Source organism: Ascaphus truei, chromosome 10 (genome assembly GCF_040206685.1).
Source record: "Ascaphus truei isolate aAscTru1 chromosome 10, aAscTru1.hap1, whole genome shotgun sequence".
In the NCBI taxonomy this organism is placed as follows: Eukaryota; Metazoa; Chordata; class Amphibia; order Anura; family Ascaphidae; genus Ascaphus; species Ascaphus truei.
In genome coordinates, this window is record NC_134492.1 from 43,847,554 (window position 1) to 43,872,099 (window position 24,546).

General features: G+C 45.1%; 1 protein-coding gene across 4 annotated transcripts in view; it reads left to right on the forward strand.

Moving 5' to 3' along the window:
- Positions 1-2,553: 2,553 nt before the first annotated feature.
- The window catches only part of UCHL5 (ubiquitin C-terminal hydrolase L5), a 37,992-nt gene continuing 15,999 nt past the window's right edge, over positions 2,554-24,546 (forward strand). For 3 of the 4 annotated variants that reach the window (XM_075616852.1, XM_075616853.1, XM_075616855.1), the window contains exons 1-5: positions 2,557-2,714; positions 9,035-9,098; positions 16,264-16,369; positions 18,365-18,490; positions 21,410-21,471. In XM_075616852.1, coding sequence (XP_075472967.1) covers positions 2,639-2,714; positions 9,035-9,098; positions 16,264-16,369; positions 18,365-18,490; positions 21,410-21,471 — 434 coding nt within the window. In that variant the 5' untranslated portion in view covers positions 2,557-2,638. Of the gene's footprint in view, positions 2,715-9,034; positions 9,099-16,263; positions 16,370-18,364; positions 18,491-21,409; positions 21,472-24,546 lie in introns of all 4 variants that reach the window. The other variant, XR_012804123.1, reaches the window with a different exon arrangement.

The window sequence follows — 24,546 nt, forward strand, 5'->3', positions numbered from 1 at the left end:
CATTTGGAGGTAATTATGGAGCATTAAGGGTATTGTATTTTTATTTATATAGCACAGGGAAGTGCACAATTTACAGGGCTAGGTAAAGAGGGTAAGCGTGGTCATTTAACAGCACTACAGAAATGCTTCCTTGTAAAGATGACTTGTCAGGCCGATCTTGAAGATGGCAGGGGAGGGAGGAAGAGCATGCCAGAGGTAGGTGGTAGTATGAGGGAAAGACTTCAGATGGGACAGAGCAGTAGAAACACGTGGGGCAGGGAGAAGACTTGGGAATAACAGAGGAGGTGATCAGGTATGTAGTGCGAAATGACAGCAGAGATATAACAAGGGGCAAAGAAGTAAAGAGACTTGAAGGCGAGAAGGAGAATTTGTGATGCACCGTTTATTGAGAAGATATAGATGTCCGAGTGTCAATTCTAACTAGTTTTGTAATGATTGTAGGTTAGAGCGCTGTAGGACAGGAAGTTCAGATGGGTTGTGGTAGTGAAGACAAAAGAGAATGACAGCATGGAGAAAGAGTGTTAGCTGTTCATAGAAAAGGGAGGATCTTAGCAATGTTGTAGACTAGAGAAAGAAAAGGCAAGACTTACTGTAGCTAGTGTGTGAATGTGAGAGGAGAAGTTGATGGGGGAGTCAAACCTAAGAACCTAGCAATATGGTAAGCCAACAGAGTGATGTAGGGAAGGGGGTGGCTTTTGCAGCAGCGTTTTGACTAGATCTGAGGAAAGAAGGCTGTAAAACAGCTCTGAAGAGGATACAGCTGTCAAAGGGGAAGACAGGCAGCAGGCATTTCGATATCAGTTGTACTGGCATGGTAAAGTGTGGATTAAACAAAGTGAGACATATGTATTCCTGTGACCATTTCACGCATCAAGAAATGTATTTCTTTCATATTTATTTTTGATAGTGAATACCTTGGTAGTCTTTATATGATGTGTAAAAAAAAAAGTATCAAAATACAATAATCTCCGCTCCAACTTAGTGAGTGACAGACATTTCTTGAATGAGATTGCCTTCCAATGAGATGTGAGGTTCCACATGAATGAAGCTGGTTTGTAATGTGTGAAGGTGTCTTCTCAATGAGACTGCATTTAGGGGAGACAGCTTTGTAATTAGTGAGACGCCAAGTGAGCGAGTCTGCTTAATAATGACAGACCCCCAAGTGAGGCTGTGCAATGAAGAGTGAGACTGTGTGAACGAGGATGCCGTATACTGAGTGAAGCTACCTTGTGATGAGTGAAACTCTGAGTGAATCTGAATGAGGCCGCCTTGTAGCAAATGGGCCTCCAAGTGGGTGCCTTGCCATGAGTAAGACAATGTGACTGAGGAGGCCTAGTAATGAGTCAGACTATTGGGTGAACATGATTGGTACTGAGTGAAGATACCACGTCCAGAGTGAAGACTCCAAGTCCAGAGAGGCTTCTTAGCAATGAATGAATATGCTTGTTAAGGCTTAAAGTGAGTGTACCTGCTTAGCATGGAGTTAGATTCTAAATGAATCAAGCTTGCTCAGTAATGATCGAGACTCCATGTGAGTAAAATTGCTTGAGTGAGAGTTCAGTGCGACTGCTTAGTAATGTTTGAGTCTCAGTGAGTGATGCTATTTAATAAGGAGTGAGCCTTGAAGTGAATCAACTTGCTTACTAATATGTCAGAATACAAGTCAGTGAGGCTGCTTTATGTCAGACTCCAAACGAATAGGCTTGCTGAGTAATGATTGAGACACCAAGGGGGTAAAGCTGCTCAGTAATGAGTGAGACTTCAAATACAGCGATTAAGGCAGCAAGTGAGTACTGTATGTTTACCACGGAGTTCAACTCCAATTAAATACAACAGTTTGATAATGAGGGAGACTCCAAATGAGTGAGCTTACTCAGTGATATGTTACACTGCGGGTGAGTGAGATTACTCAGTGATGTGTTACACTGCAGGTGAGTGAGGTTGCCCAGTGATGTGTTACACTGCAGGTGAGTGAGGTTGCCCAGTGATGTGTTACACTGCAGGTGAGTGAGGTTGCCCAGTGATGTGTTACACTGCAGGTGAGTGAGGTTGCCCAGTGATGAGTACTACGTCACTGGCCCGTACTCATGGCCCCGCCCTCGCAGCTCTGGAAGGTGACAGTTGCCCCTTTTTACCTGCTGTCTCCTGCGGGTCCGCAGCCACGTCACGCAGAGCAGGCTCGGTACCACATGGGCCGCGTGCGCATTCCGTGCCTGGGCAGGGCGGCTAGCAGGAGTCAGCTCTGCGTCGTGAGGTAATGGGCCGACATGTTGGTGACGGAATTCTGCAGCTGCTGAAGGAGCCGGCGGCCATCTTGGTGCAGGAGAGAAGGAGGTTTTCAACTACAACTACACCATAAACGTGTGCGCATATTCGTGTGTATTATTATTAATGGAAAAATATATATTAACAGACATCACAGTATGCAAAAATATCTACATGTTTTAATTAGGGACCCTTGGCTGCCTGCACATATAATTTCGGCGGTTCCTTGCACTATTGGAAGTCTCTGGAAACTGCCCACATCGAACATTGCCGCCGAGGCCTCTGGTTGGGGAGCTTCTCCGCCTGGCGTCACAGAGGCGACAGTCAGGAAGACAGTGTCGCGCCTGCTGTGACACGCCCGGATTGGGTAGAGATGGCGGGCAGCGCAGGAGAATGGTGCCTGATGGAGAGCGACCCCGGGGTGTTCACCGAGCTCATCAAAGGGTTTGGTGCGTCCCTGTCATATATGGTGGGGGTGGGTTACTGCATTATGCATTAATAACGCAGAAGTCCGGAGCATCTATGTCACATGCAATACATTGTGATGTGAAGGTGTTTTACTTCAATGACAACCATACTTTAAATAATAATTATGAATAGACTGGCTCAAATTGTACCTCATAACACATCTGTGCAGTGTGAAGCAATCCTTATAGCAGAATAATCTAGGACCGGTGATTCACTGCATGAAGATCTGAGAATCTTAATTTCTGATGTAGGAGATATATATTACACACAAACACACACACACACACTGGGGAGAGAGAGAGACACAGCACTGGGAGAGAGGGACACACAGCATATGGGGGGATGGGACACACACACACTCGCCATATCCATGCGTGAGTGATATGAGGCTGGAATCCAACCTACAGGTAACACAATCACCACTATGCCATCCTGTGTGCTATATACAGGCTTATGGGTTTGATTCCAGCTCCTGTCACACACATTGCTGGGGGATTTCGGTAAAACTTGATCTCTTTGTGCCTCAATTTATCCAGCTATAGTACTGATATCTCTTTGGAGACTGGAAATGTACTGGGATCCCACCACAGCGATGGTCCCATTAAAGTATATGAATTGGAACTAAATTAACGTTGTACTTGAAAGGTAAACCGCAGATCCGGAGCTCTTGTTGTCCATATGCCACATGTGGTTTACGGTCAAGTGGCGGAAAATAAGTACACAGCGTGTGTGGTACAACTGAGTTTATGTAATCGTTACCAGTTCTCAAGACCTTGAGATCCTCCCCAAAGGATCACACTGCTCATCATAAAACATACATACAGTGTCGAGAAAAAGGTTGTGAACCCCTTAGGATTTTTACACATTTCAAACCTAAAATGTTATTAGATCTTAATCTAAGTCCAAATAAAAGATAACGATAACTTGATCAAACAAATGACAAAAACATGATCATTTTCCAACATTTATTTTTCCACTAGTGATTCAACATTCAATATCCATGTGTGAAAAAGAATGTGAACCTTTACATTCAGTACCTGGCGCCTGAAGCGGCAAACAGCCCCAAACCTTCACACTCCCACCGCCATGCTTGACGATTGGGATAGGGTACTTCTGTTCGAACGTAGAGTTTGTTTTTCATGAAACACAACGTTTTTAATCGAGGCCAAAAAGTTCTATCTTTGACTCGTCTGTCCAGAGAACATTGTTCCAGAAGTCTTGTGGATCATTTATGTGTTCTTTGGATAACTTTTAGATGGGCAGTAATGTTCTTTTACGAGAGCAGTGGTTTCCTCCTGACTATCCTTCCATGAACACCATTCTTGTTCAGTCTTTTTCAGATTGCTGAGTCATGAACACTCACATTAGCTAAGGCGAGAGTGGCCTGCAGATCCTTGGATGTTACTCTGGGGTTCTTTGTGACTTCCTGGATGGTTTGTTCTTGGAGAGATTTTGGTAGGATGACTGCTCTAGGCTAGAGTGGCAGTGGTCTTGAACTTTCTGCATTGTGCTTTACACGGGATTGGCTGAGCCGCAAATCCTTAAAAATGGTTTAATAGACGGATGAGCATCAATATCTGCGTTGTCTGAGGTCCTCAGAGATTTATTTTGATTGTGGCATGATGTTTCCACACACCTGTAGGGTGAAGACCTAACTCAAAATGTTTCTGATATTTATATAGGGTGGGGCATCCTATACTCTCCTCTGAATATCTATTTATTTAACCACCTGATTCTAATTATCTTCAATTTAGCTGATATAACAAGGGTTTCACTTACTTTTGCACATAGTGAGGAGTATGGGAGATGGCTCCCATGTGTGTGCTCGAATATTATACGGCTTTCGTGGATATAATGATGGTACAGTATATTATAGATGGTGGGGACAGGAATGTAAAGTCTGTGATGACCTATCGCCGTGTGGTGCAGACATGAATGATGAATACATGAATTATCCCAGTCACGTATATACAGAGCAGAGTGCAGCCAGCATTGGAAGGTCAGGTGTCAGATATATATCAGTTGAGTGTCTCCACCTGGAGCCGTATGGATATTGTCCCGCCTCTCCATTAAGAGCAACTTAACACTGTTAAGGCTATAATAAGCTCTGTGTTGCTTAATGTTCAAAATGGTATATACAGAGACTTGCTCACCTACTCCGATGTAGCATGTAGCCGCAAAATTTGATAAAGCGCCCAACGAGGCGGGAAACGCATCAGAGGATTTCTGTGCTATTTTTAAACTTTGGCTGTTATGCCTTAATAAAATCATTTAATCTTATATCTACTGCCAGCCTCATCTCTACACTAGCAGTGGCCATTCTTTTTTTTCTTTTTTCAACTCTACTTTTGCACATACCCTGACTCTTACAGACTTCTTGTTTGCCTAATTCATAGGCCTACATCATTTTGTTTCAAAAGACCTGCAATTGATTACTTTTAACCCTATTGGATATTTAAGAAAAGACTGGTTTTGATTAAAAAGCACGTTATCATGGAGAAAGTATGAAATGTCCGTAATTTTCATTGGGCTCCACAAACATTTTCTCGTCACTGTTTATTATTATAACACTTAACTGAAATACCTGTTCAGCATTATTGTTAAGAGAGGACCATGCAATCCTGGGTATATGGACTTATATGATGGTGCCTGCACACCGGGAGAGCTCTTAGTGCACTAAAGTGTTGCAGGCCTGGATTTCACAAAGGTTCTTCGGTACCACTTTTTAATTGCGCTGTTGAGGGTCCCCTCTGGCGATTGACACTCCATGGGCTTTCCGGCGCGGACCTGCTGGGCCTTGCTGCACCAGGTACTGCTCTCCCTCCAGAGGATCTCTGCTATCTCTCAGCGGGACTCAGACTGGCCCCAGGTCACACTCCATCGAGCCTGAAAGTATTCGGGCTCGTACAGCTCTAACTTCACATCGCGGGACCGTCTCTCTCTTAAGCCTACCTCTTCGACAGCCTTTGTCATTGGCTGCTATTATGTCCATCTCCAGTTACATGTCGATAGCACACCGGAGAGAAACCTGCCAAGGGGCAGTGTGAATGTGTTGCTTGCATGATTCACAGATGTTTGCAAAAAGAATGTGTAGAATAGGAATTATCACATTTACGAGTGGCCAACTAGTTTGGAAGCCCCTAGGGCAAATTTAGCCTTTTATACTGGTATTAACGTTTAAAGCATTATTAATCATACCTGGCTAAGATATTGGTCTTGTGTGTGTGATTCTATCCATGTTTCCTCTCAATCCCTTCCCTACCCCCATCTCTGCTGTTGATGGTTAGGAAAAAGTAAAGCCAGTATAACCATCCTCACTGATGAGACCCAAAAGGTTGAAACAGCCGTCTGCGGGTAGGTTTACAGGCTATGCAACTCTTTGGCCCAGGCTGTGCTGAAAAGCTGTGTAATACGGCAGGCACAAGCTTATAGGTCCATGTTAAAATGGGTAAAAAGCAAAAGGTGACACTGCTCATTTACAGTTCATTTCCCAGAATCCCTGGCTGCAGCAGAAGCATTGTATGCTAAGAAATAATTGGGAATAGCGGGGTTGCAGACCTGTCTGAGACGTGTGAATGTGCTCACAATATTTGCTGAGAAAGTAAAGGGTATTTAATTTGTTGACCTTCAATGATATTTGGGTGAATGGAACATTCCAATATATGTTTTATACAAGTCTGAAACAATTGTACTGCCTCATATCTGAAGGTTTCATGCATGACATCCCGCAAGTGGCAAAATAGCAATGTTTATGAGCCTTGATAAATAGGTCACCCTGACTGTTTTATCTCACGAGGCGATTCATGGTTAACTCCAATAGGATTAACCGGATTAGAGCAGCCCGTGGGCAAGAGTTGTTAAAATGTCCCTGGTTTATTATTCTGATCTGCTCATGTTGAAATGTGCCCACATGCTCCTGGATCCCTTCAAACCACTAAGAGCTGCCAGCTTACTAGTGCATGTCACAGGCACTTGTTCCTCTCTAACCAGGTTGTCCCTAAGGCTATTTTATTTATTTTATTTGTCTTTTGCATTACAAGCAGCTAATGCAAAATTCATATATATGGAGTACGAAGCCACCCATGTACTAATGTAGTAATAATAATAATAATAATAATAATAATGTAATGAAATGAAGGAACAGTGAGTCACTGATCTGAATAGCTCACAATCAATTTTTGTTGTTGTGCTGAAGATAAAATCGTATGCACAGTGAGTGACAGACTGGCTTCAACCCCACAAACCGACATTCAGGTTGAGTGAATATAATTATACGTAAAGATTGACGCTCATACACGTGTATGGACTCACAAGCTGTATATCAACATATAGATAGATGGGAACTTCAATAAATCATTCCATCATTGTATAATACAGAGTTAAGGGGGGACATATACATGGGACCTAGCGGTCAGTCAGCACGACTACCGCAGATATGGTTTACCCTGCTTACCCCCCTTAACATATACACCTCCCTAAATAGGGACCAAGGTAGCATTACATGAGGGCTAATGCCCATTACCTTTCCATTAAGTGTATAGGAATACGAAATCCATCCAGGTGAAGTTCCACTGCGTGCAGTCCTGATAGAAGGAACCAGAATGTAGAGAAGCAAGGAGCACAGCTGGGTTGAAAATCTGCAGGAAGAGTCCTGTAGAAAAAATGAATGAAGGGCACAACTCCGTTCTAAAACTGAGGGTGGTTTATTGAATAAGTGCACAGGGACAGAAACACAGCCCACACACCGACATGTTTCGTCCCACGGGACTTTATCAAGGTGTCTTTATTCAATAAACCACCCTCAGTTTTAGAACGGAGTTGTGCCCTTCATTCATTTTTTCTACAGGACTCTTCCTGCAGATTTTCAACCCAGCTGTGCTCCTTGCTTCTCTACATTCTGAGTGAATATAATGTTATCATTCACCCGTTTCTAATAAAAACACATGCAGACTGTGAGTCACAAGTGCATTACTCTTAGTCACGCATTTAAATGACCATTACATCAATGACCCTGACAGGAAGCCTGACACATTTTACAATGTCCTTCATCAGGGTATTAACCGGCATGGCCTGTCTGGATTACTACTTATGTATAATTGGTAAGCGTACACGTTTGTCCACAGATAAATGCCACGGGTGGGCAAATAAGTCAGTGTAAATCCATCCAATCTCGAAAAGTTAATTATTGCATCAAAGAAAAGTTAATTATTGCATCAACGTTTCTGTCACTGCTCAGACCTTTACTAAGATAAAGGTCCAAGAGGGGACCGAAACGTTAGTGCAATAAATACCTTGTTTGCACAAGACCATAGGAGTGCCAGTATGTATCTCGCATATCTTACTCCTTATACATCGTCACATAAGTTGCATGCAATGACTATTTTTAATATCCACAGCACCAGAGTTCCACGGACTCTCGTACCACATTAATGGGATCTCTTGTGTAGTGATAACATGCTTGCGCCCCGACCCCTGACGGGAGGGAAGAGGAAATCCCCCTTGTCCTGGTTGTGTACACATCCGCAGCTCTCCGGGAGCTGTGATCTCCCCTTGAAATGACATGAAGGGATGGCATCTCGGGGCTTCAAATAGCAGTCCGGCTTCTGCCAATGGCAAGCCACCTGTATGTTAAGTGGCTTTTCAACATGCAGGGCATAAAAATAAAAACACCCCAATGTGTACTTAACATCGTAAGTGCCAACAGTATGTCGACCCATGTGATGTCCAGTGGTCATCAAGGGGATCCTAAAGGTTTTCTTTTAACACCTCTTTATGCACGTGCAGATATTTGACGTATTATCTCTTGTAAATGGGGCCCATATTTAATGGAGGCTGCTATGTCATTAGTTTCTCTTTAATCCCAGAAGACAATTGATGGTCCATTCACTTGAATGGACTGTAATGTGTCTTATGGAATAGCACCTCCTATTAAAGCTAATATAAATACCATTCTATATCAAGAAAGTGAGTGATAATACCGCATGTACATATGTTAACTATGGGCACTTCATTAATGTGCTAAATAGAATATATATAAAAACATTTTTTATTATTATTATTATTTTTTTTAATCTAAAGGCAAAAAATTAGCCAGTGAGTATCATAGATATGTAGGTGCAAGAAATGACCAGCCTGATTGCTGCTTTTTGGGCTTTCGAGTGCAAGATGCTGCTCTCTTACTAAAGTAATGTACTCGCTTGTTGGCTAATGGTGTACTTTTGCTTTATCATATGGTGACATCTGGCATATTTCTTTAAAAGTGGGATTTTATATATATATATATTTCCGTTCTCTTTCACAGGCTGCCGAGGAGTTCAAGTGGAAGAAATTTGGAGTTTGGAGCCAGAAAACTTTGAAAAATTGAAGTAAGCAACATTTGACTTTTAAGAGCTATTTTCTTTCCACTGTTTATTTTTAATGTTTTGTTTTTTCCTAACAGTTTTAGCTGGCAGGAGGGTCTGCAGAGAAAGGGTTAACCTGGCGATCCATGCTTGGTTTGCTATTTTGTATGCATATAGATGGCATGTATCCTATTTTACTCTTACGCTCCCTCCTGTACACATGAACAAGAGACCTGTGAGGTTTGCAAATCTCTGTGCACTATAATTCTATCTATGATGAATTTCCATGTGTGGTCCATTAATATGTAACACTACCTACAACAAATCTACTCCATATAAGGTTGAGGCACTTCAATCCATCTGACTGTGCTGCCCCAGAATGCACTCTAAGGCCTCGGTCCCGCTGCGCTCGTTGGCGCGGGCGGCCATGTCGCGAGTTCCCCACCAGCAGGGGAATCCTCGCGAGCCGGTCCCGGTCCCTCCTGGCGGCACAGCTGACTACACGCTGTGGCGGGTCAGCCGCTAGGGGACACAAGAAAATGGTGTTCCCTAGCGTTGACGCGTCACGTGGTGTGGCTGTGAGCCAATGGGGAGGGGAGGCTTCGGGAGGAGGAGAGACTTCGGGGAGCGGGGAGGAGTGTGGAGTGAAAGCAGGTGAGTGCCTGTCTGTGTGTGTGTATGTGTGTGCCTGAGTGCGTGAGTGCCTGCCTCTGTCTGTGTGTGTGTGTGTATGAGTGCGTGAGTGCCTGCCTCTGTCTGTGTGTGCCTGTGTGTGTGTGTGTGTGTATATGAGTGCCTGTGTGTGTGTTTTACTTACCCTCAGCAGCTCCAGCCCGAGTCCGTGGAGGGAGGGAGGGGGGGGAGAGTAGCGGGTCCCTCCGCTCAAGCCACGCCCCCCCTCCCTGTCAAACCTCCCACTCCCGCCCACCCCCCGCTCCGGCTCCCGCTCCCTACAGACCGCATATCGCAGTCTGTGTATGTCAGCGCACCGCCTGTCTGCAGTGCGGGTGCGCTGACTCTGGGAGCGGGGCCTTAGCCTTACTCCCGCCAAGTACAAAGACAGAAATGCCACAGCATAGTATGATTGCTATGGCATGCTGTTGATAATTACTGAAGGATAGAGGGCAAGATAGTAACTCACTAAAACAACGTTTCAGGCACGGAAAGCAGATCTTTGGCGGCTTTCTGTTAATGTCCATCACCAACTAAGTAACATATACTAAATAACACCTTTAAGTTTTCTTTTCTCTATAAAGCAGTGGTGAGGGCCAGGAAATGGAGGTGACAGAACTCATTGCAATTTACATCTCTCAAAAAAACAAGCAATGCATAGTTTGCTCAATAAGGAAAACAGGGCGTTGTTGTATTTAGCATCTGAGACTTTTGATCAGCCTAGTAAAACCTTTTATGATGATTTGTAGGGAGGTGGTTGCCAGCATTTTTCTGCTATGCTTTTACTTTGTACATATGTAATATGACCAAGCAGAATCCACTACCTAGTGCTCGGTATTCCCAAACCTTCTCACATAAAGGAGCAATCCAAGTCGTGTGTGTGTGTGTTTTTTTTTTAACATAGGATTGAAGCAAGGGATCTCCGGAGCTGAACCCCTTTAATTAAACTCTGGGGACTTATAGTATCAAACCCTCCCCCCCCCTCCCACCCCTTTCAGGGTCGAACTCCTGGGCGACCAGTTCCTTGTTTTTCTGTCTGACGACGATGGAACGCATTGACCAGGGCTTGAGCATGAAGATCCTGAGACTTCACCCAACTCCTTCCCTCAGGACCATACCCCTTCCAATCAACCAGATATTGAATCGATCCTCTGGAGTTACGAGAGTCAAGCATCTGTCGCACCTCGTGTTCAATTTGTCCCTCAACATTTACCAGACAAGGAGGGGGAGGATCCTCAGAAAGCGATTCCTCACCACATTTTTCAGGAGGGACACATGGATAGTGGTAGGAATTTTTAATGAGGGGAGCTCCAGCTGAAAGGTGACTTCATTGGTCTTCCAGATGATGTTGTACGTGATCCGAGTTTAGCAGAGGGCTGGCATAAATGGATGTTTAGCGTTGAGAGCCATACCATATCCCCAACCGAATATGGGTGTGATGGCCTCCGTTACTTATCCGCTGAGTTTTTTTGTCTCTCGGTAGCCGAGCCTGAATCCCCTTCCAAAGGTCCTGTAAATTCTGTACCCTGGTATCAGCCGCAGGGACACCTACTGGTGGAGAATGAAGGGGAAGTGTATGGGGATGGTAACCCCAAGCTGTGAAAAATGGGGAACAGCCCAGGGAGTCATATGATAGACTGTTGCGCGCAAATTCTGCCATTGGTAGGAGCTCTGCCCAATCGTTCTGATGTTCGTTAGTATAGCACCTGAGGTATTGCTGCAGGGGTTGATTGGTGCGCTCAGTTTGCCTATTAGATTATGGGTGGTAAGCAGATGAGAAATGGAGATCAATCTCCTGCAGAACGCCTTCCAAAATGTTGAAATGAACTGAGACCCCCTGTCTGAGACTATCTGTAAAGGCAGTCCATGCAGACAAAATACCTCCTTGGTGATGAGGTCTGCCAGTTCAGAAGAGGAGGGAAGCTTTTGTAAGGGTACAAAATGAGCCTGTTTTGTAAAATGTTCAACAATAACGAAAATCGTAGTCATGCCTTGAGAGGGGGGAAGTTCCACAATAAAGTCCATGGATAGGTGCTTCCAAGGACTGGAGGGTATAGGCAGTGGCTGCAGAAGCCCACAAGGAAGTGTTCGAGGAATCTTAATTCGGGCACATACACTGTAGGCCGAGACAAAGCCTCTGTTTTTAATTCTGGCCACCAAAAGGTCCTCTCTAGGAGCTCACATGTTTTCCAAACCCCCGGGTTTCCTGCGAGTTTGGATTCATGTCCCATCGAAGAACCTCCTGCCAAAGGAGAGGGGGAATGAAAAGTTTGGATGGGGGAATGGTTATTCCAGCGGGGACCTTGGTCTGGGCTTTTTGAATACGATGAAGAATCGTAATAGTGGACACAATCTGTCACGCCTGTATGCCCGCAGACCTGGCAAGACCCCAATACTGAGGTGGGAACAGTATTACACCACACACCCACAGCAGTGGGAGCAAGCCCGGAGTGTGGTATAGCGTTGCTGGGCCTGTTGGAAAAGTGGTTAGGATACTTGCAACGTCTTGTAGGGTTAATCGTAAGAATGATCGTGTCCTTGCGCCAAAGTCCAGGGGTACAGAGAACAGAATAGTCGAAGTTCATAAGCCAAGTCCAAGGATTGCAGAGGTCAGCAAAGTAGAGTTCGTAGCAAGGTTCAAGGGTTACAGAGAGCAGAGTAGTCCAGGACAAGCAGGGGTCAAAGCCAGGGAAATCCAAAGTAAAACAGGAGCAGGAACACAGAGGGAGCAAAGCATAGGACTGCACACACAGGGAAACAGGAACTATGCAGAGCGATGATAGAGAGGACAGACAGGGATTATAAAGGAAGACACACTAATGGGAGAGAGGGGAGGAGCAGAGAGAGAAGTGGGAGACAACAAGGATAGGTCAGGGAGAGAAGAGGACGAGACAGAGGGAACAGACAGAGAGATGACTTGCAGGGAATGGGAGGAGGAGTCAGGAGAGTGACAGGCCTTAGAAGAGGAGCGTGTGCGCGCGCCCTCTGTAAGCTGAGTGCGCGCGCACTGGCTGCGTCACAAGAAGCGGAGGACTGGATGGGATCGCTACCGGAGGCGAGGGAATGGCAGCGGGCATTGCGAGTGTCTGGGAGCGGGGAGCGTTGCCGCAGGGGCTCGGGGCCCGCGCGGGTGCGCGAGACTTGCGGGGCATGCGGTGAGACAATGGTTTGAGAGGTAGACGGAGCGGGACAGGAGTGGGTAAGCGGAGGGAGATTGGCAAGGGAAGGGACAGAGGGAGAGGGGGAAGGAATCCCCTGAACCGTCACACAATCTTAGATGAGGGAATGATGGGACCCTTGTCCGTTGAGTCAGTGTCATCCATGAAGAACTGGCGTGATAGGGCACCCGTCTTTACATTCTTGGAACCCGGGCAGTAGGAGATCACGTAATTAAAGCGTCTAAAAATAAGAGTGCCCATCTAGCCTGGCGAGTGTTTAACCTGCGTACACCCTTGAGGTATTCCAGGTTTTTATGGTCTGTAAGAATCATGACGGGCACGGCGGTTCCCTCAAGAAGGTGTCTCCATTCCTTCAGAGCCATTTTTACGTCTAGAAGTTAACAATTGCCAACATCGTAGTTGTGTTCTGCAGGAGAAAACTTTTTAGAGAAGAAGGAACACGGGTGTAACCGACCCTGAAACTCACTTCTCTGTGACAGGACTGCACCTGCTCCAATGTCCGAGGCATCCACTTCGATGATAAAAGGATGACGAGGATCGGGGTGTTTCAGGATGGGTGCAGAGGAAAAGAGTTTCTTGAGCTTCAGAAAAGCCGCCTGAGCCTGCATAGACCAGTTCATGTGATCTGCCTGTTTTTTTGTCATGACTGTGATGGGTGCAATGATGTTGGAGAAATCCCAAATAAATTGCCTCTATAAATTTGCTAAACTCAAGAATCTCTGGATGGCTTTTAATCCCTTAGGTACTGGCCAGTCCAGAACAGCAGCAACCTTGGCAGGTTCCATTTGTAGGCCCTGGGCAGACGTAATGTATCCGAGAAAAGAAAGACGAGATTTCTCAAATTCGCACTCCTAGAATTTAGCAAAGAGGTTGTTCTCCAGGAGGCGTTTAAGGACCACCCTCACCTGCTGATGATGTTGTTCCAGGGTTTTATAATAGATGAGGATATTGTCAAGGTATACGATAACTGTGGAGTCGTAACATGTCTCTGAAAACTGGAACACTGCGGGTGCATTGCATAGGCCGAAGGGCATCACCAAGTACTCTTAGTGGCCATCACGTGTGTTGAAAGCGGTCACCCTGCCTTATCCTTTATAAGGGTATAAGCCCCTCTTAATTCGTGCTTGGTAAAAACTGTTGCCCCACGTAGACGATCAAAGAGTTCGTGATCAGAGGAAGAGGATACCGTTTTTTGACAGTAATTTTATTCAACCCCCGGTAATCAATACAAGGACTCAATGACCCGTTCTACTTTGCCACAAAGAAAAAACCTGCACCAGCAGGAGATCAGGATTTGCGAATGAATCCTTGCTTCATGTTCTCATCTATAAATGTCCTCATCGCCTTGGTTCCCAGTTCAGAAGAGGATACATACGTCCACGAGGACTCATCCCTGGAAGGAGATCGATCACACAATCATACTGTCCATGCACAGGTAATTCTTCGGCCTGCCCCTTGTCGAAGACCCGCTTTAGGTCAGAGTAACGGGCCCGGAGACCGGGTAAGACCTCCAGTGCAAGTAGTAGAAGAGTACCCACAGGATGACAGGGTGAAAGACATTTGCCATGGCAGACAGATCCCCAAGTTTCTGACCCGAAATCCAGTCAATCTGGGGATTGTTGGTACGTAGCCAGGGAAGCCCTAGAACCACATCGATGGCTGGGGAATTGACATCCAGCTGGACGAGTTCATGGTGCAAAACACAAACCGTAGTCCTGTTTTGAACCGCCTCTTGTATTACGACCCCCGATCCCAACAGCCTACCATCAATAGAAGATACCTAGGGGTATGTCCTTCCTCTGGATCGGAATCTTGATCTGTTGAGCCTTATCCACAAATAAACCGGTGGCTCCGGAGTCCACAGAGGCCTTGGTTATCACGGAATGGTTTTGCCAGGATAGGCAGATGGGGACCATCAAACGACAAGGAGGTGGGGAGAAGGTGCAGATATCCAGAGGAAACTCCCCTACTAGCTTTGGGCACGGGCGTTTCCCAACTTCTTAGGACAGGTATGTACCATGTGACCCTTCTCGCCGCAGTAGAGGCACAACCGCAATGATCGCCAGTGCTGCTTCTCCCTTTCTGTCAAACGCAAATTGCCCAATTGCATGGTTTCTGTTAGTTCTCCTGGCGTTTCATTGGAAGGATCCTAAATAGGTGGAGTCAGCGGAAGAGACCGGAATCTGTGAGAACGATCCTGCTCCTGACGTCTCTCCCTCATCCGAAGGTCCAGGGACATGCAAAGGGCGATCAGTCCTTCCAGATCTGTGTGTAGGTCCCTGTACGTCAATTCATCCTTCCGCCTCTCCTCAGTGCCCTTACAGAAAGCAGCCTTCAAAACCCCCTCGTTTCTGCTGCCAGGGTCCTAAACTCGATAGCATATTGTCCCATAGTGCGAGGGTCTTGTTTTAACTGTAGTAGTGCAAAATATGCTGGGGTCCCCATAGGTCAGAGGGCTGAGATTGGTTCAGGGAGGCCCCAGGTTCAGATAATACAAAAGGACCCCCCCCTCCCCCACCCCCCCAAAAAAGAACAGACTGTTACTTTATCTCATGTGTCTCTAGGACAGGGGAGGGCAGCAGTGGGAAGATCAGACCGCTGCCAGAAGCTTCTCATGTCCCAAGTCCACCATCACTGGCTTATTAGCCTTTTGTTCGTAGCTGAATTATTTGTACAGCGTGACATTTGTATTAAAAATACGTTAACTAAGCTAAGAACTGCTGTATGCCTTGTTAATAAATAGGTAATCTACTGTATATTTGGAAAGGTGTTTGTTCGCTAGGTATTTGGACACTTCTTAAGATATCGTAACCAAGTTTGCATGATGGTTCCTGAGATGAAGGAGCAGGTTTTTTTGTCTGTTTGCATTCAATTCACAAATGACATCACTGATGACATCACAAATGACATGATCCCATCACACCACCTGATATTCCAATTTGCATCATTAGCAAAAATACAGGGGCAGCCAAAGTTCTTGAAGAGCGCGAGATCACTGTTTGGGACGAGTACAATGTCGCACGGATTGGAGGCTCTCACTCGAACAGAGGCGATGAAACTATTATGTCTGGAGTTGTTTTAGCTGGGGATTCCGCATTAACAAACGATAAAATGATATTATTTATAAATGTCGGTGTTTGTTGCTGTCTCAGAATTCCCGAGCAATGCCGGGTACTCGGCTAGTGTTCTATGTATGGAAGATGCCCTCGTTCTGTATCTAATGGTCCAGTACTGCCGAGTACGTACAAGCCGTTAGTTTACAATGTGACAAATACTGAATGCTATATAAGTGTTGCCTCGTGCTGGCACTTCTCATGCTCGTCTTTGTCTAATTTCAGACCAGTGCACGGCTTAATTTTCCTCTTCAAGTGGCAGCCAGGAGAAGAACCAGCCGGATCTGTAGTTCAAGACTCCAGGCTGGACACCATTTTTTTTGCTAAGCAGGTACAGCTGCATTTATAGTGAAACCTCCGTCGGCTCCTTTCTTTATTATAAGTTCCTTATGTCTAATCACAGTGACACAGTGTGTACATACCTCAATCCAATGAACAAGTGTCCTTTGTGATGTCACGCATGGATTGAATAGCAGAACATCAGAGAGACCCTATAAATGTGTATGTGACATGGATCATGTCATGTCGTTAGCCAGGAGGGAGTTTAGTTTGTATTGCTGGCAGGGTATATTTTACCAACCATATAACCAAAACTTGCTGCACGCCAAATAAATGAAAAACCAACGATGTCATGTCAAAGAAAATCACATCCTGAAGCAGTAATAAGTTTGTTTTATGATGTGATTTTCTCTGACGTGATATATTTCATTTTTGACGCATTTTGGTACACTGCTGTTATTCCATTGATAATAAGGCAATAATACTCGCCCATATCGCACATGCTGTGCAAGTAAGGTGCAATATCCACAACCAGACTTTTTCATACAGATTTTGATAAAAGGCCACCACCTTGAGTCAAAACCCGGGCTTACCTTCTCTTCCAGAACCTGCAGCACCCTGCGATAGAACAAAATGGCCTCTAGCAACATCACTGCTTCAGCATTGTGAACATCAGACCATTGAATATAGCTTGATGTTCTTAGAGTTAACTTTGAAACATCGATTTAATGTATTGCGTGATAACATATTAACACAATGTAATCGTACATATAATAAAATAACATACAACAGATACAGTTTTCATCAATAACTCCAATTTGAAAGAGAAAAGGGCGCTGCAGTGATTCTGAAGGTGCAGTCATCAAATCTGGGTGAAGCTCTTAAGACATTACAATTAACACATACAGGTAATGATAAAGCAAATCTTTAAAATGGCCATTAGATGGCGCCCCTAAACATGAATATGTATTCGTTATTAGTAGTCGCGCAAGGCACGACTTTCAGCACGTGACTTGCATACGGACAAGGGTTAATAAATACACAGCTTTCTAAGCGACCCACTTTTCACCTTCTGCAAAGGTCCCTCAAATTAATATTTCCCCTCAATCTGTCCCAATATATACATTTTCACTAACGGCCACCTGTGAGCACATGACTATTAGTTTAGAAAATCCATTTTATTGTGCTTTCGTTTAAAAAAACCCCAACTTCTATGTAATGCCAGGTTCAACATTTTGAGGACGTATATTGGGGGAACCTGTTCACTACCAATGCATATATTGCTTGCCCAACTGGCATCAAAGAGGTTCATCTCCGGCAGAGATTACTGCATTCATCATCTTTTAAATGTGCTTGGTTTGGTCCCTCTGCTGACATGTTCTTTGATATAGTTTTCAGAACTAGCCTCTGCAGCAATGTTGACTTTTTACGAGATCCAGGTTTAAAACAGAAATTCCTCTAATTACCCCCACCCCCCTTTCCTTTACGGGATTGGAAGCAGGTACGCCAGAGCTGGACTGTGCTATTCTCAGCTGCAGGGTTTCCAGATACTTACTGTACCAGTGAAGTTATCAGTATTCCTGGTTTTTAAAGGGCATTTAAACGTCTGTCCAATAGGAAGCCGCAGCCAATCATAGCGCATGTTCCTATTGGCCAGACATGTGGCGGCTATATTGTTTCCCCTTGTGGGAGATTTAAACCTGATAACTTCACCGGTAAGTATCTCGGTGACCAAGTCATTCTGACTGAGTCACTGATTGAGCCACCTGTGCTGAAGCAGGGATATCCCTAAAACCTGGCCTGTTGGTGGCCTTTGAGGACTGGCGTTGGCTACCCCTGTTGTAGTGATTATTAGAACCATCTTGCTAATGAAACACAGAATTTGACAGCAGTAAAGAATCACTTTTCCCACTTAGACAGTCTGTTTTTACTGAAACGGCTCAATAAGTTTTATTTTCCATGACTCTTTATCTTGACTCCCTGATACCCTTCTAAATATCCCGCTCCTGTGTTGTAACCATACTTTTATTGTCACCATATTATCCAGGTAATAAATAACGCATGTGCCACGCAAGCGATCGTCAGTGTTTTGCTTAACTGCATCCATTCCGATGTTCACCTAGGAGAGACGCTCTCCGAATTCAAAGATTTCTCACAAAGCTTCGATGCAGCCGTAAGTACCCATAACCGCCGCTATGCTGGATTCTGGCGCTGCTGTTACTCTTGTTCGGCCTGATATAGTCGGGCCAGAGCACCTCTTACCCGGGGGTTACCATTTTTCACTCCTCGTTTTTATGGGATTGGGTGGCCAATTAACATTTTCGCTGTCAAGGCTGCCAGACCAAACAAATTAATTCACCAGAATTTGCTTCTGGGGGAGGACACAGAGCGCATAAACTTCCTCTCCAAGGTGGAAATAACACAAGGAATCTCAAATAGGCAGCATATGTAAAGAAAAAAGAAAGAAAAATAGTGCCACACAATTTAATTATAACATATAATCGAGCAAGGAGGGTCCAACACACGCACATGCTCCAGGATAAATAAAAACAATTCAACCACTCTGGGTTCAGACGCTGTGTAAAAGACTCCAGTCAGCTGTTCCTCGCTCTCCACTTCCGCATTCGATCGGCGTCTGACGTCACGAAACGGCTCCCTCAGTCTCCAACAGCAAGGGGAGGATCATCTAACCACCAACTTCAGACTTTGCATAAATCATTTCTTATACCAGAAAGAAAATACTAAATGTTGTCCCGCTGGGTCCCCCGAGTACACTGATACTGGTTATGTACAGGTTCACATGCTGTTTTATCAGAAGGAGGCCCCTAAGTAGTAAGACTGTAATAATTATACTAATAACTATATATAGCGTTTTTCTCCCAATGGGACACAGCGCTTCAGTTACAAGAAGGAAAAAGATGCAATAAAGGATGGGATGGTACTATAGTTATTAAATGCTGGACAGGTGGTGGTTCGTTAATTAAATGCCAGGGTAAACAGGTAGGTCTTGAGCCTGTTTTTATAGATTTCCCGGTTTGGGGGCCTCTCGGACTGTACGAGGCAGATTGTTCCAAAAAGTGGGAGCAGAGTGGGTAAAAACTCGGACTCCAAAGGAAGTCAAGGAGGTTCTGGGAACTGTTAGGAGTCCTTCTTCTGCAGATCGAAGTGAGCGAATTGGGAGTTGAGGGAACCAGAAGCTCTTTCAGAGTGTAATGCTCTTGACCCCTGAATTTTTCAGGGCTGAACGCAAAAGGTGCTCACCATCATTTGCAAGGAAACGCTACCCTCCAGCGAAGAACCGCGTCCCGTTCAGATATTGAGATCTTTAGCAAACCAAAGCAATCCCGTAGCATACCAAATACGCCCACTAAAGTATAGGTTTTATGAAAGTACACACACAAAGAATGGCAGACATGGGTGTTTTGTCGTTGCCCAGAAGAATATCTTTCATGTTCATATGTGGTCATGAGACCTCACTGATATTAGTATGCAAAAAATATGCAATGATGTTCAAGCTTTGCAACATAGTATGTAATATGGCCATAAATATTTATTTATTCTTAACAGAAGACACATTTTATACACCATAAAAATGACATTTAGAAAATATAACTTATAATACATGTTCTTTTTGCTTAGTTAATGTTTTTCCACCATGAAAAAAGGGTGGTGGGTCCCAAAGTAGCTATGGAAAGATTTGAACACACCACTATTTTCACCTATAATTACAGTAACTAAACAGTAATTCACCCAGACACCATTTTTACATATATTGTGGGATCTATTTATTGACCGTGGATACTAACCAAAGTCAGCCAAGGCTTACTGTGGGACTACAGGCAGTCCTCGTTTTACAACGCTTCGTTTTACAATGAATGGCTTATCCACGCTATGCAATGCATACCTATGTTCATTTTTACAACGCCAAAACGGCTTATCCAACGCTCTTACGATGCTTTGCAGAGTTGTTTGTGTATTTAATATATATATTCTATAATATTATATTATACTATATAATATATTATGTTATATTATATATATAATACAGTATATACACTATATAATTTGTGTGTGCTGCATATCTTATTGTCTGCACAAAATATTTGGTGTATTTTAGTGTTAAAAATGCCTTCAGGAACGGAACCTTTCATTTAAACAGTGTTCCTATGGGAAAACGTGATTCGCTTTTCGACGTTTCACTATCCAACGCCATTTTGAGTAACGCATTGTGTCGGATAACCAAGGACTGCCTGTAAACATTTTCCCGTGGGGTCTTGTTAACTGGAAGTTTTTAAATACATTGTATATGCCACATGTATTTTGGGGTTGATTTTTCACAAGCTACTTTACTTCTGCCATTTAGAAGTATCCATGAATGACGGAGACTTTGCCCTCTGTTAATTAACAGTACCCATATATGCATAGGGATAAGATTGTGTCTGGGAATTTTGGTCATTGTGACCCCCCCCCTACCCCCTCCTTCCAGCACCAAAGAAATATAAATATCTCTGTTTACATTTTTGTGTCTGCGCTTCCGGAAAATAAAAGCAGCGCACACCGCCCCTAGATAAAGAGGGCTGGACTTCATCTCTGTGGTTACTCCCAGAATTACAAACTTCTGATCATCACAAATAGTGACGATGCAGTAACCCCCTCCTGTAGCACGGAGCATGCTTAGTGCAGTGGGGAGCGGGGTAGTTTGGTGTGGGGTGCACTCCTTGTGATAATCAGATAAATGGGTTTAATTGGGTAACCCCCAAATCAAACGGGGAAATTACCCCTTATTGATTTTGGAAATTACCCCTTATTGATTTTGGAAATTACCCCTTATTGATTTTGGCGGGGATATTTTACTTAATAATTTGTCACATTGGATATAGCATTGGGGTGTGTGTGTGTGTGTGTGTGTGTACACACAGCTTCCACGTAGTGTACTGTGCAATGTGTGAGAACATTAACATATAGAAATGTTAAGAGCTGTTTTGTCCCAGTAACTTACAATCTGAAAATAAGGTAGTAACAAGGGTGGGAACGAGACATATGTGCTGGTAAGTAGGACCGTACCTCTCATGTTTTCACTCATGTCTTTCAGATGAAGGGTTTGGCATTAAGCAATTCGGAAGTGATCCGACAAGTCCACAACGGTTTTGCCAGGTAATGTATTTTCCACAGTCATTCTCTGCAGCGCAGTACTGGTGCACACCCTACCCCACGGAGCTTACCCCACGGAGCTTACCCCACGGAGCTTACCATCAAACTGGTGTTCCGGAGTTTACAGGACGCTGGTTTGCTACTAGCAACTTGTACTTTGTGGTCAAATTAAAGGGTTATTCCTCCCAAGCTCCCAACTGTTTTAAACATGTATAGGAATCAGGGGGGATCTGAAGTTGAACCGTGTTAATTTCAGCTGTGGGGACCCCCTGCTTCTTAAGATACTTCCCGGGGACAGTGCCGCCAGCATTTCCTGGAGGTTTAAATCCCCCGCGTCATTCGGACCAATAGGAAGCCGCGACAATGCCCTGTCTTCTTGTTGGCCTGTGTTACTCAGGAGACATAAACCTCTCTTTTGATTACACCGGAGGGGATGCTACCGGCGGCACCTTCCCCGGGGAGTATCTTGGGAAGCAGGGGGTCCCTGGAGCTGAAATAAATGCGGTTTAGCTCCTGAGACCCCCTTCTCCGAGAAAGGGAGGGGGGGGGGTGGGGGGGGGGAGAAAAGCTCAGCAGGAGGAACTGCTCTCTTAACTAAATCTAGTGATCCAAATATGATCTCTGCTACAGAGAACAGAGTTTATAAACCACTCAATAAACACGTTGTAACAGGCCAGAAACACTGCCCACCCGTGTGTAATCATGACCGCGGCAGCATGGATAGCAGTCATTCTAACCTCCTGCACCGCGGCAGCATGGATAGCAGTCATTCTAACCTCCTGCACCGCGGCAGCATGGATAGCAGTCATTGTAACCTCCTGCACCGCGGCAGCATGGATAGCAGTCATTCTAACCTCCTGCACCGCGGCAGCATGGATAGCAGTCATTCTAACCTCCTGCACCGCGGCAGCATGGATAGCAGTCATTCTAACCTCCTGCACCGCGGCAGCCTGGATAGCAGTCATTCTAACCTCCTGCACCGCTGCAGCATGGGTAGCAGTCATTCTAACCTCCTGCACCGCGGCAGCATGGATAGCAGTCATTCTAACCTCCTGCACCGCGGCAGCATGGATAGCAGTCATTCTAACCTCCTGCACCGCGGCAGCATGGATAGCAGTCATTCTAACCTCCTGCTGAGCGGCAGCATGGATAGCAGTCACTCTAACCTCCTGCACCGCGGCAGCATGGATAGCAGTCATTCTAACCTCCTGCACCGCGGCAGCATGGATAGCAGTCATTCTAACCTCCTGCACCGCGGCAGCATGGATAGCAGTCATTCTAACCTCCTGCTGAGCGGCAGCATGGATAGCAGTCATTCTAACCTCCTGCTGAGCAGCAGCATGGATAGCAGTCATTCTAACCTCCTGCACCGCGGCAGCATGGATAGCAGTCATTGTAACCTCCTGCACCGCGGCAGCATGGATAGCAGTCATTGTAACCTCCTGCACCGCGGCAGCATGGATAGCAGTCATTGTAACCTCCTGCACCGCGGCAGCATGGATAGCAGTCATTGTAACCTCCTGCACCGCGGCAGCATGGATAGCAGTCATTCTAACCTCCTGCACCGCGGCAGCATGGATAGCAGTCATTGTAACCTCCTGCACCGCGGCAGCATGGATAGCAGTCATTCTAACCTCCTGCACCGCGGCAGCATGGATAGCAGTCATTGTAACCTCCTGCACCGCGGCAGCATGGATAGCAGTCATTCTAACCTCCTGCTGAGCGGCAGCATGGATAGCAGTCATTCTAACCTCCTGCACCGCGGCAGCATGGATAGCAGTCATTGTAACCTCCTGCACCGCGGCAGCATGGATAGCAGTCATTCTAACCTCCTGCACCGCGGCAGCATGGATAGCAGTCATTCTAACCTCCTGCACCGCGGCAGCATGGATAGCAGTCATTCTAACCTCCTGCACCGCGGCAGCATGGATAGCAGTCATTGTAACCTCCTGACAAAGCAGCAGGAGAACCTTTGGTTGTTTTTAAGAAACATGATTTTCTTTTTTAAGGATACTCTCGCTTGCTTAATATTTGAGCCCTAGTCTAGTATAAACCATTCTGAAATCAGTTTGAGAGATGTACCCCAATGGTTACCGGGTTTGGGCACAGTCACTAATTTGTAACGGCACTTGGCGGCGTCGAGCGAAAGGTGCCATACAAGGAAAGCACTCGGCCTTAAAGCATTTTCTCCCCCACTCTCCGCATATGCCATAATGCCAGGCATGCTTCTTCACTTGTACAATCCAGGCTTTACATTCTTATCCGTAGCCCCAATATTAGAATCGTCTCATTGTATTGAATGGAGGCTGAAATGTGTTTTCTAACCCCTTGCAAAAGGGGCCTGAGCAATGTGTGTAAAGCCCGATTCACGCTCCCCATTACCATTTCTTGCCATAAAGGAAGCTGGTGCCAGTGTTCTCTGTGTAGGTGGAAGGGAGACCTTCTTTGTTGTTTTGGTTGACTGAGGATTGCAGAATTGCACTGCTTACCCTTCCAAGTGCATGACTTCGAGGGAGACGGTGTGTTCCAGGCTGGTGCACAAACACATGACCGCTCTGAAAACACAATTGCTGGGAAGCGGCAGGTTAAGTGTATCCGGAAATGGGATCATGCTGCGAGTGCCTGTTATCCCAGAATCCCGTGTGTTCCAGGAGAACGTTTAATACATTGCAGCTGTTTGGCAATGACTTTGGCACAAATGGGGCATACTGCAACAACATTGACCTTTTATGTGCATCTATAAGAGCTGTTAAACTGCATGACTTGGCAACGGTAAGTCCCCAGGTTTAGGGGACATTGGGAAGACCTGTAAATGCAATTATTAGTAAGTGGTCTTTATTAAATGAATGGATTTGTGTTCACAAAATCTGTGAAACAATGTCCGATATTTCATCTTGGAGTTTCTAATTAAAACAGCAATTGTCAGCCAAGAAATGTATTAGAAATAGTTATACAAAGTCTGCCAGTAAATAATGTTAAATCCGTATTTTTCCGATTATAAACCATCTAATCGTGGATTCAGTAACTGTTTGAAAAAGCTATTTCTTAACCATCTAAAACGGTAGTTTCAAAATGATC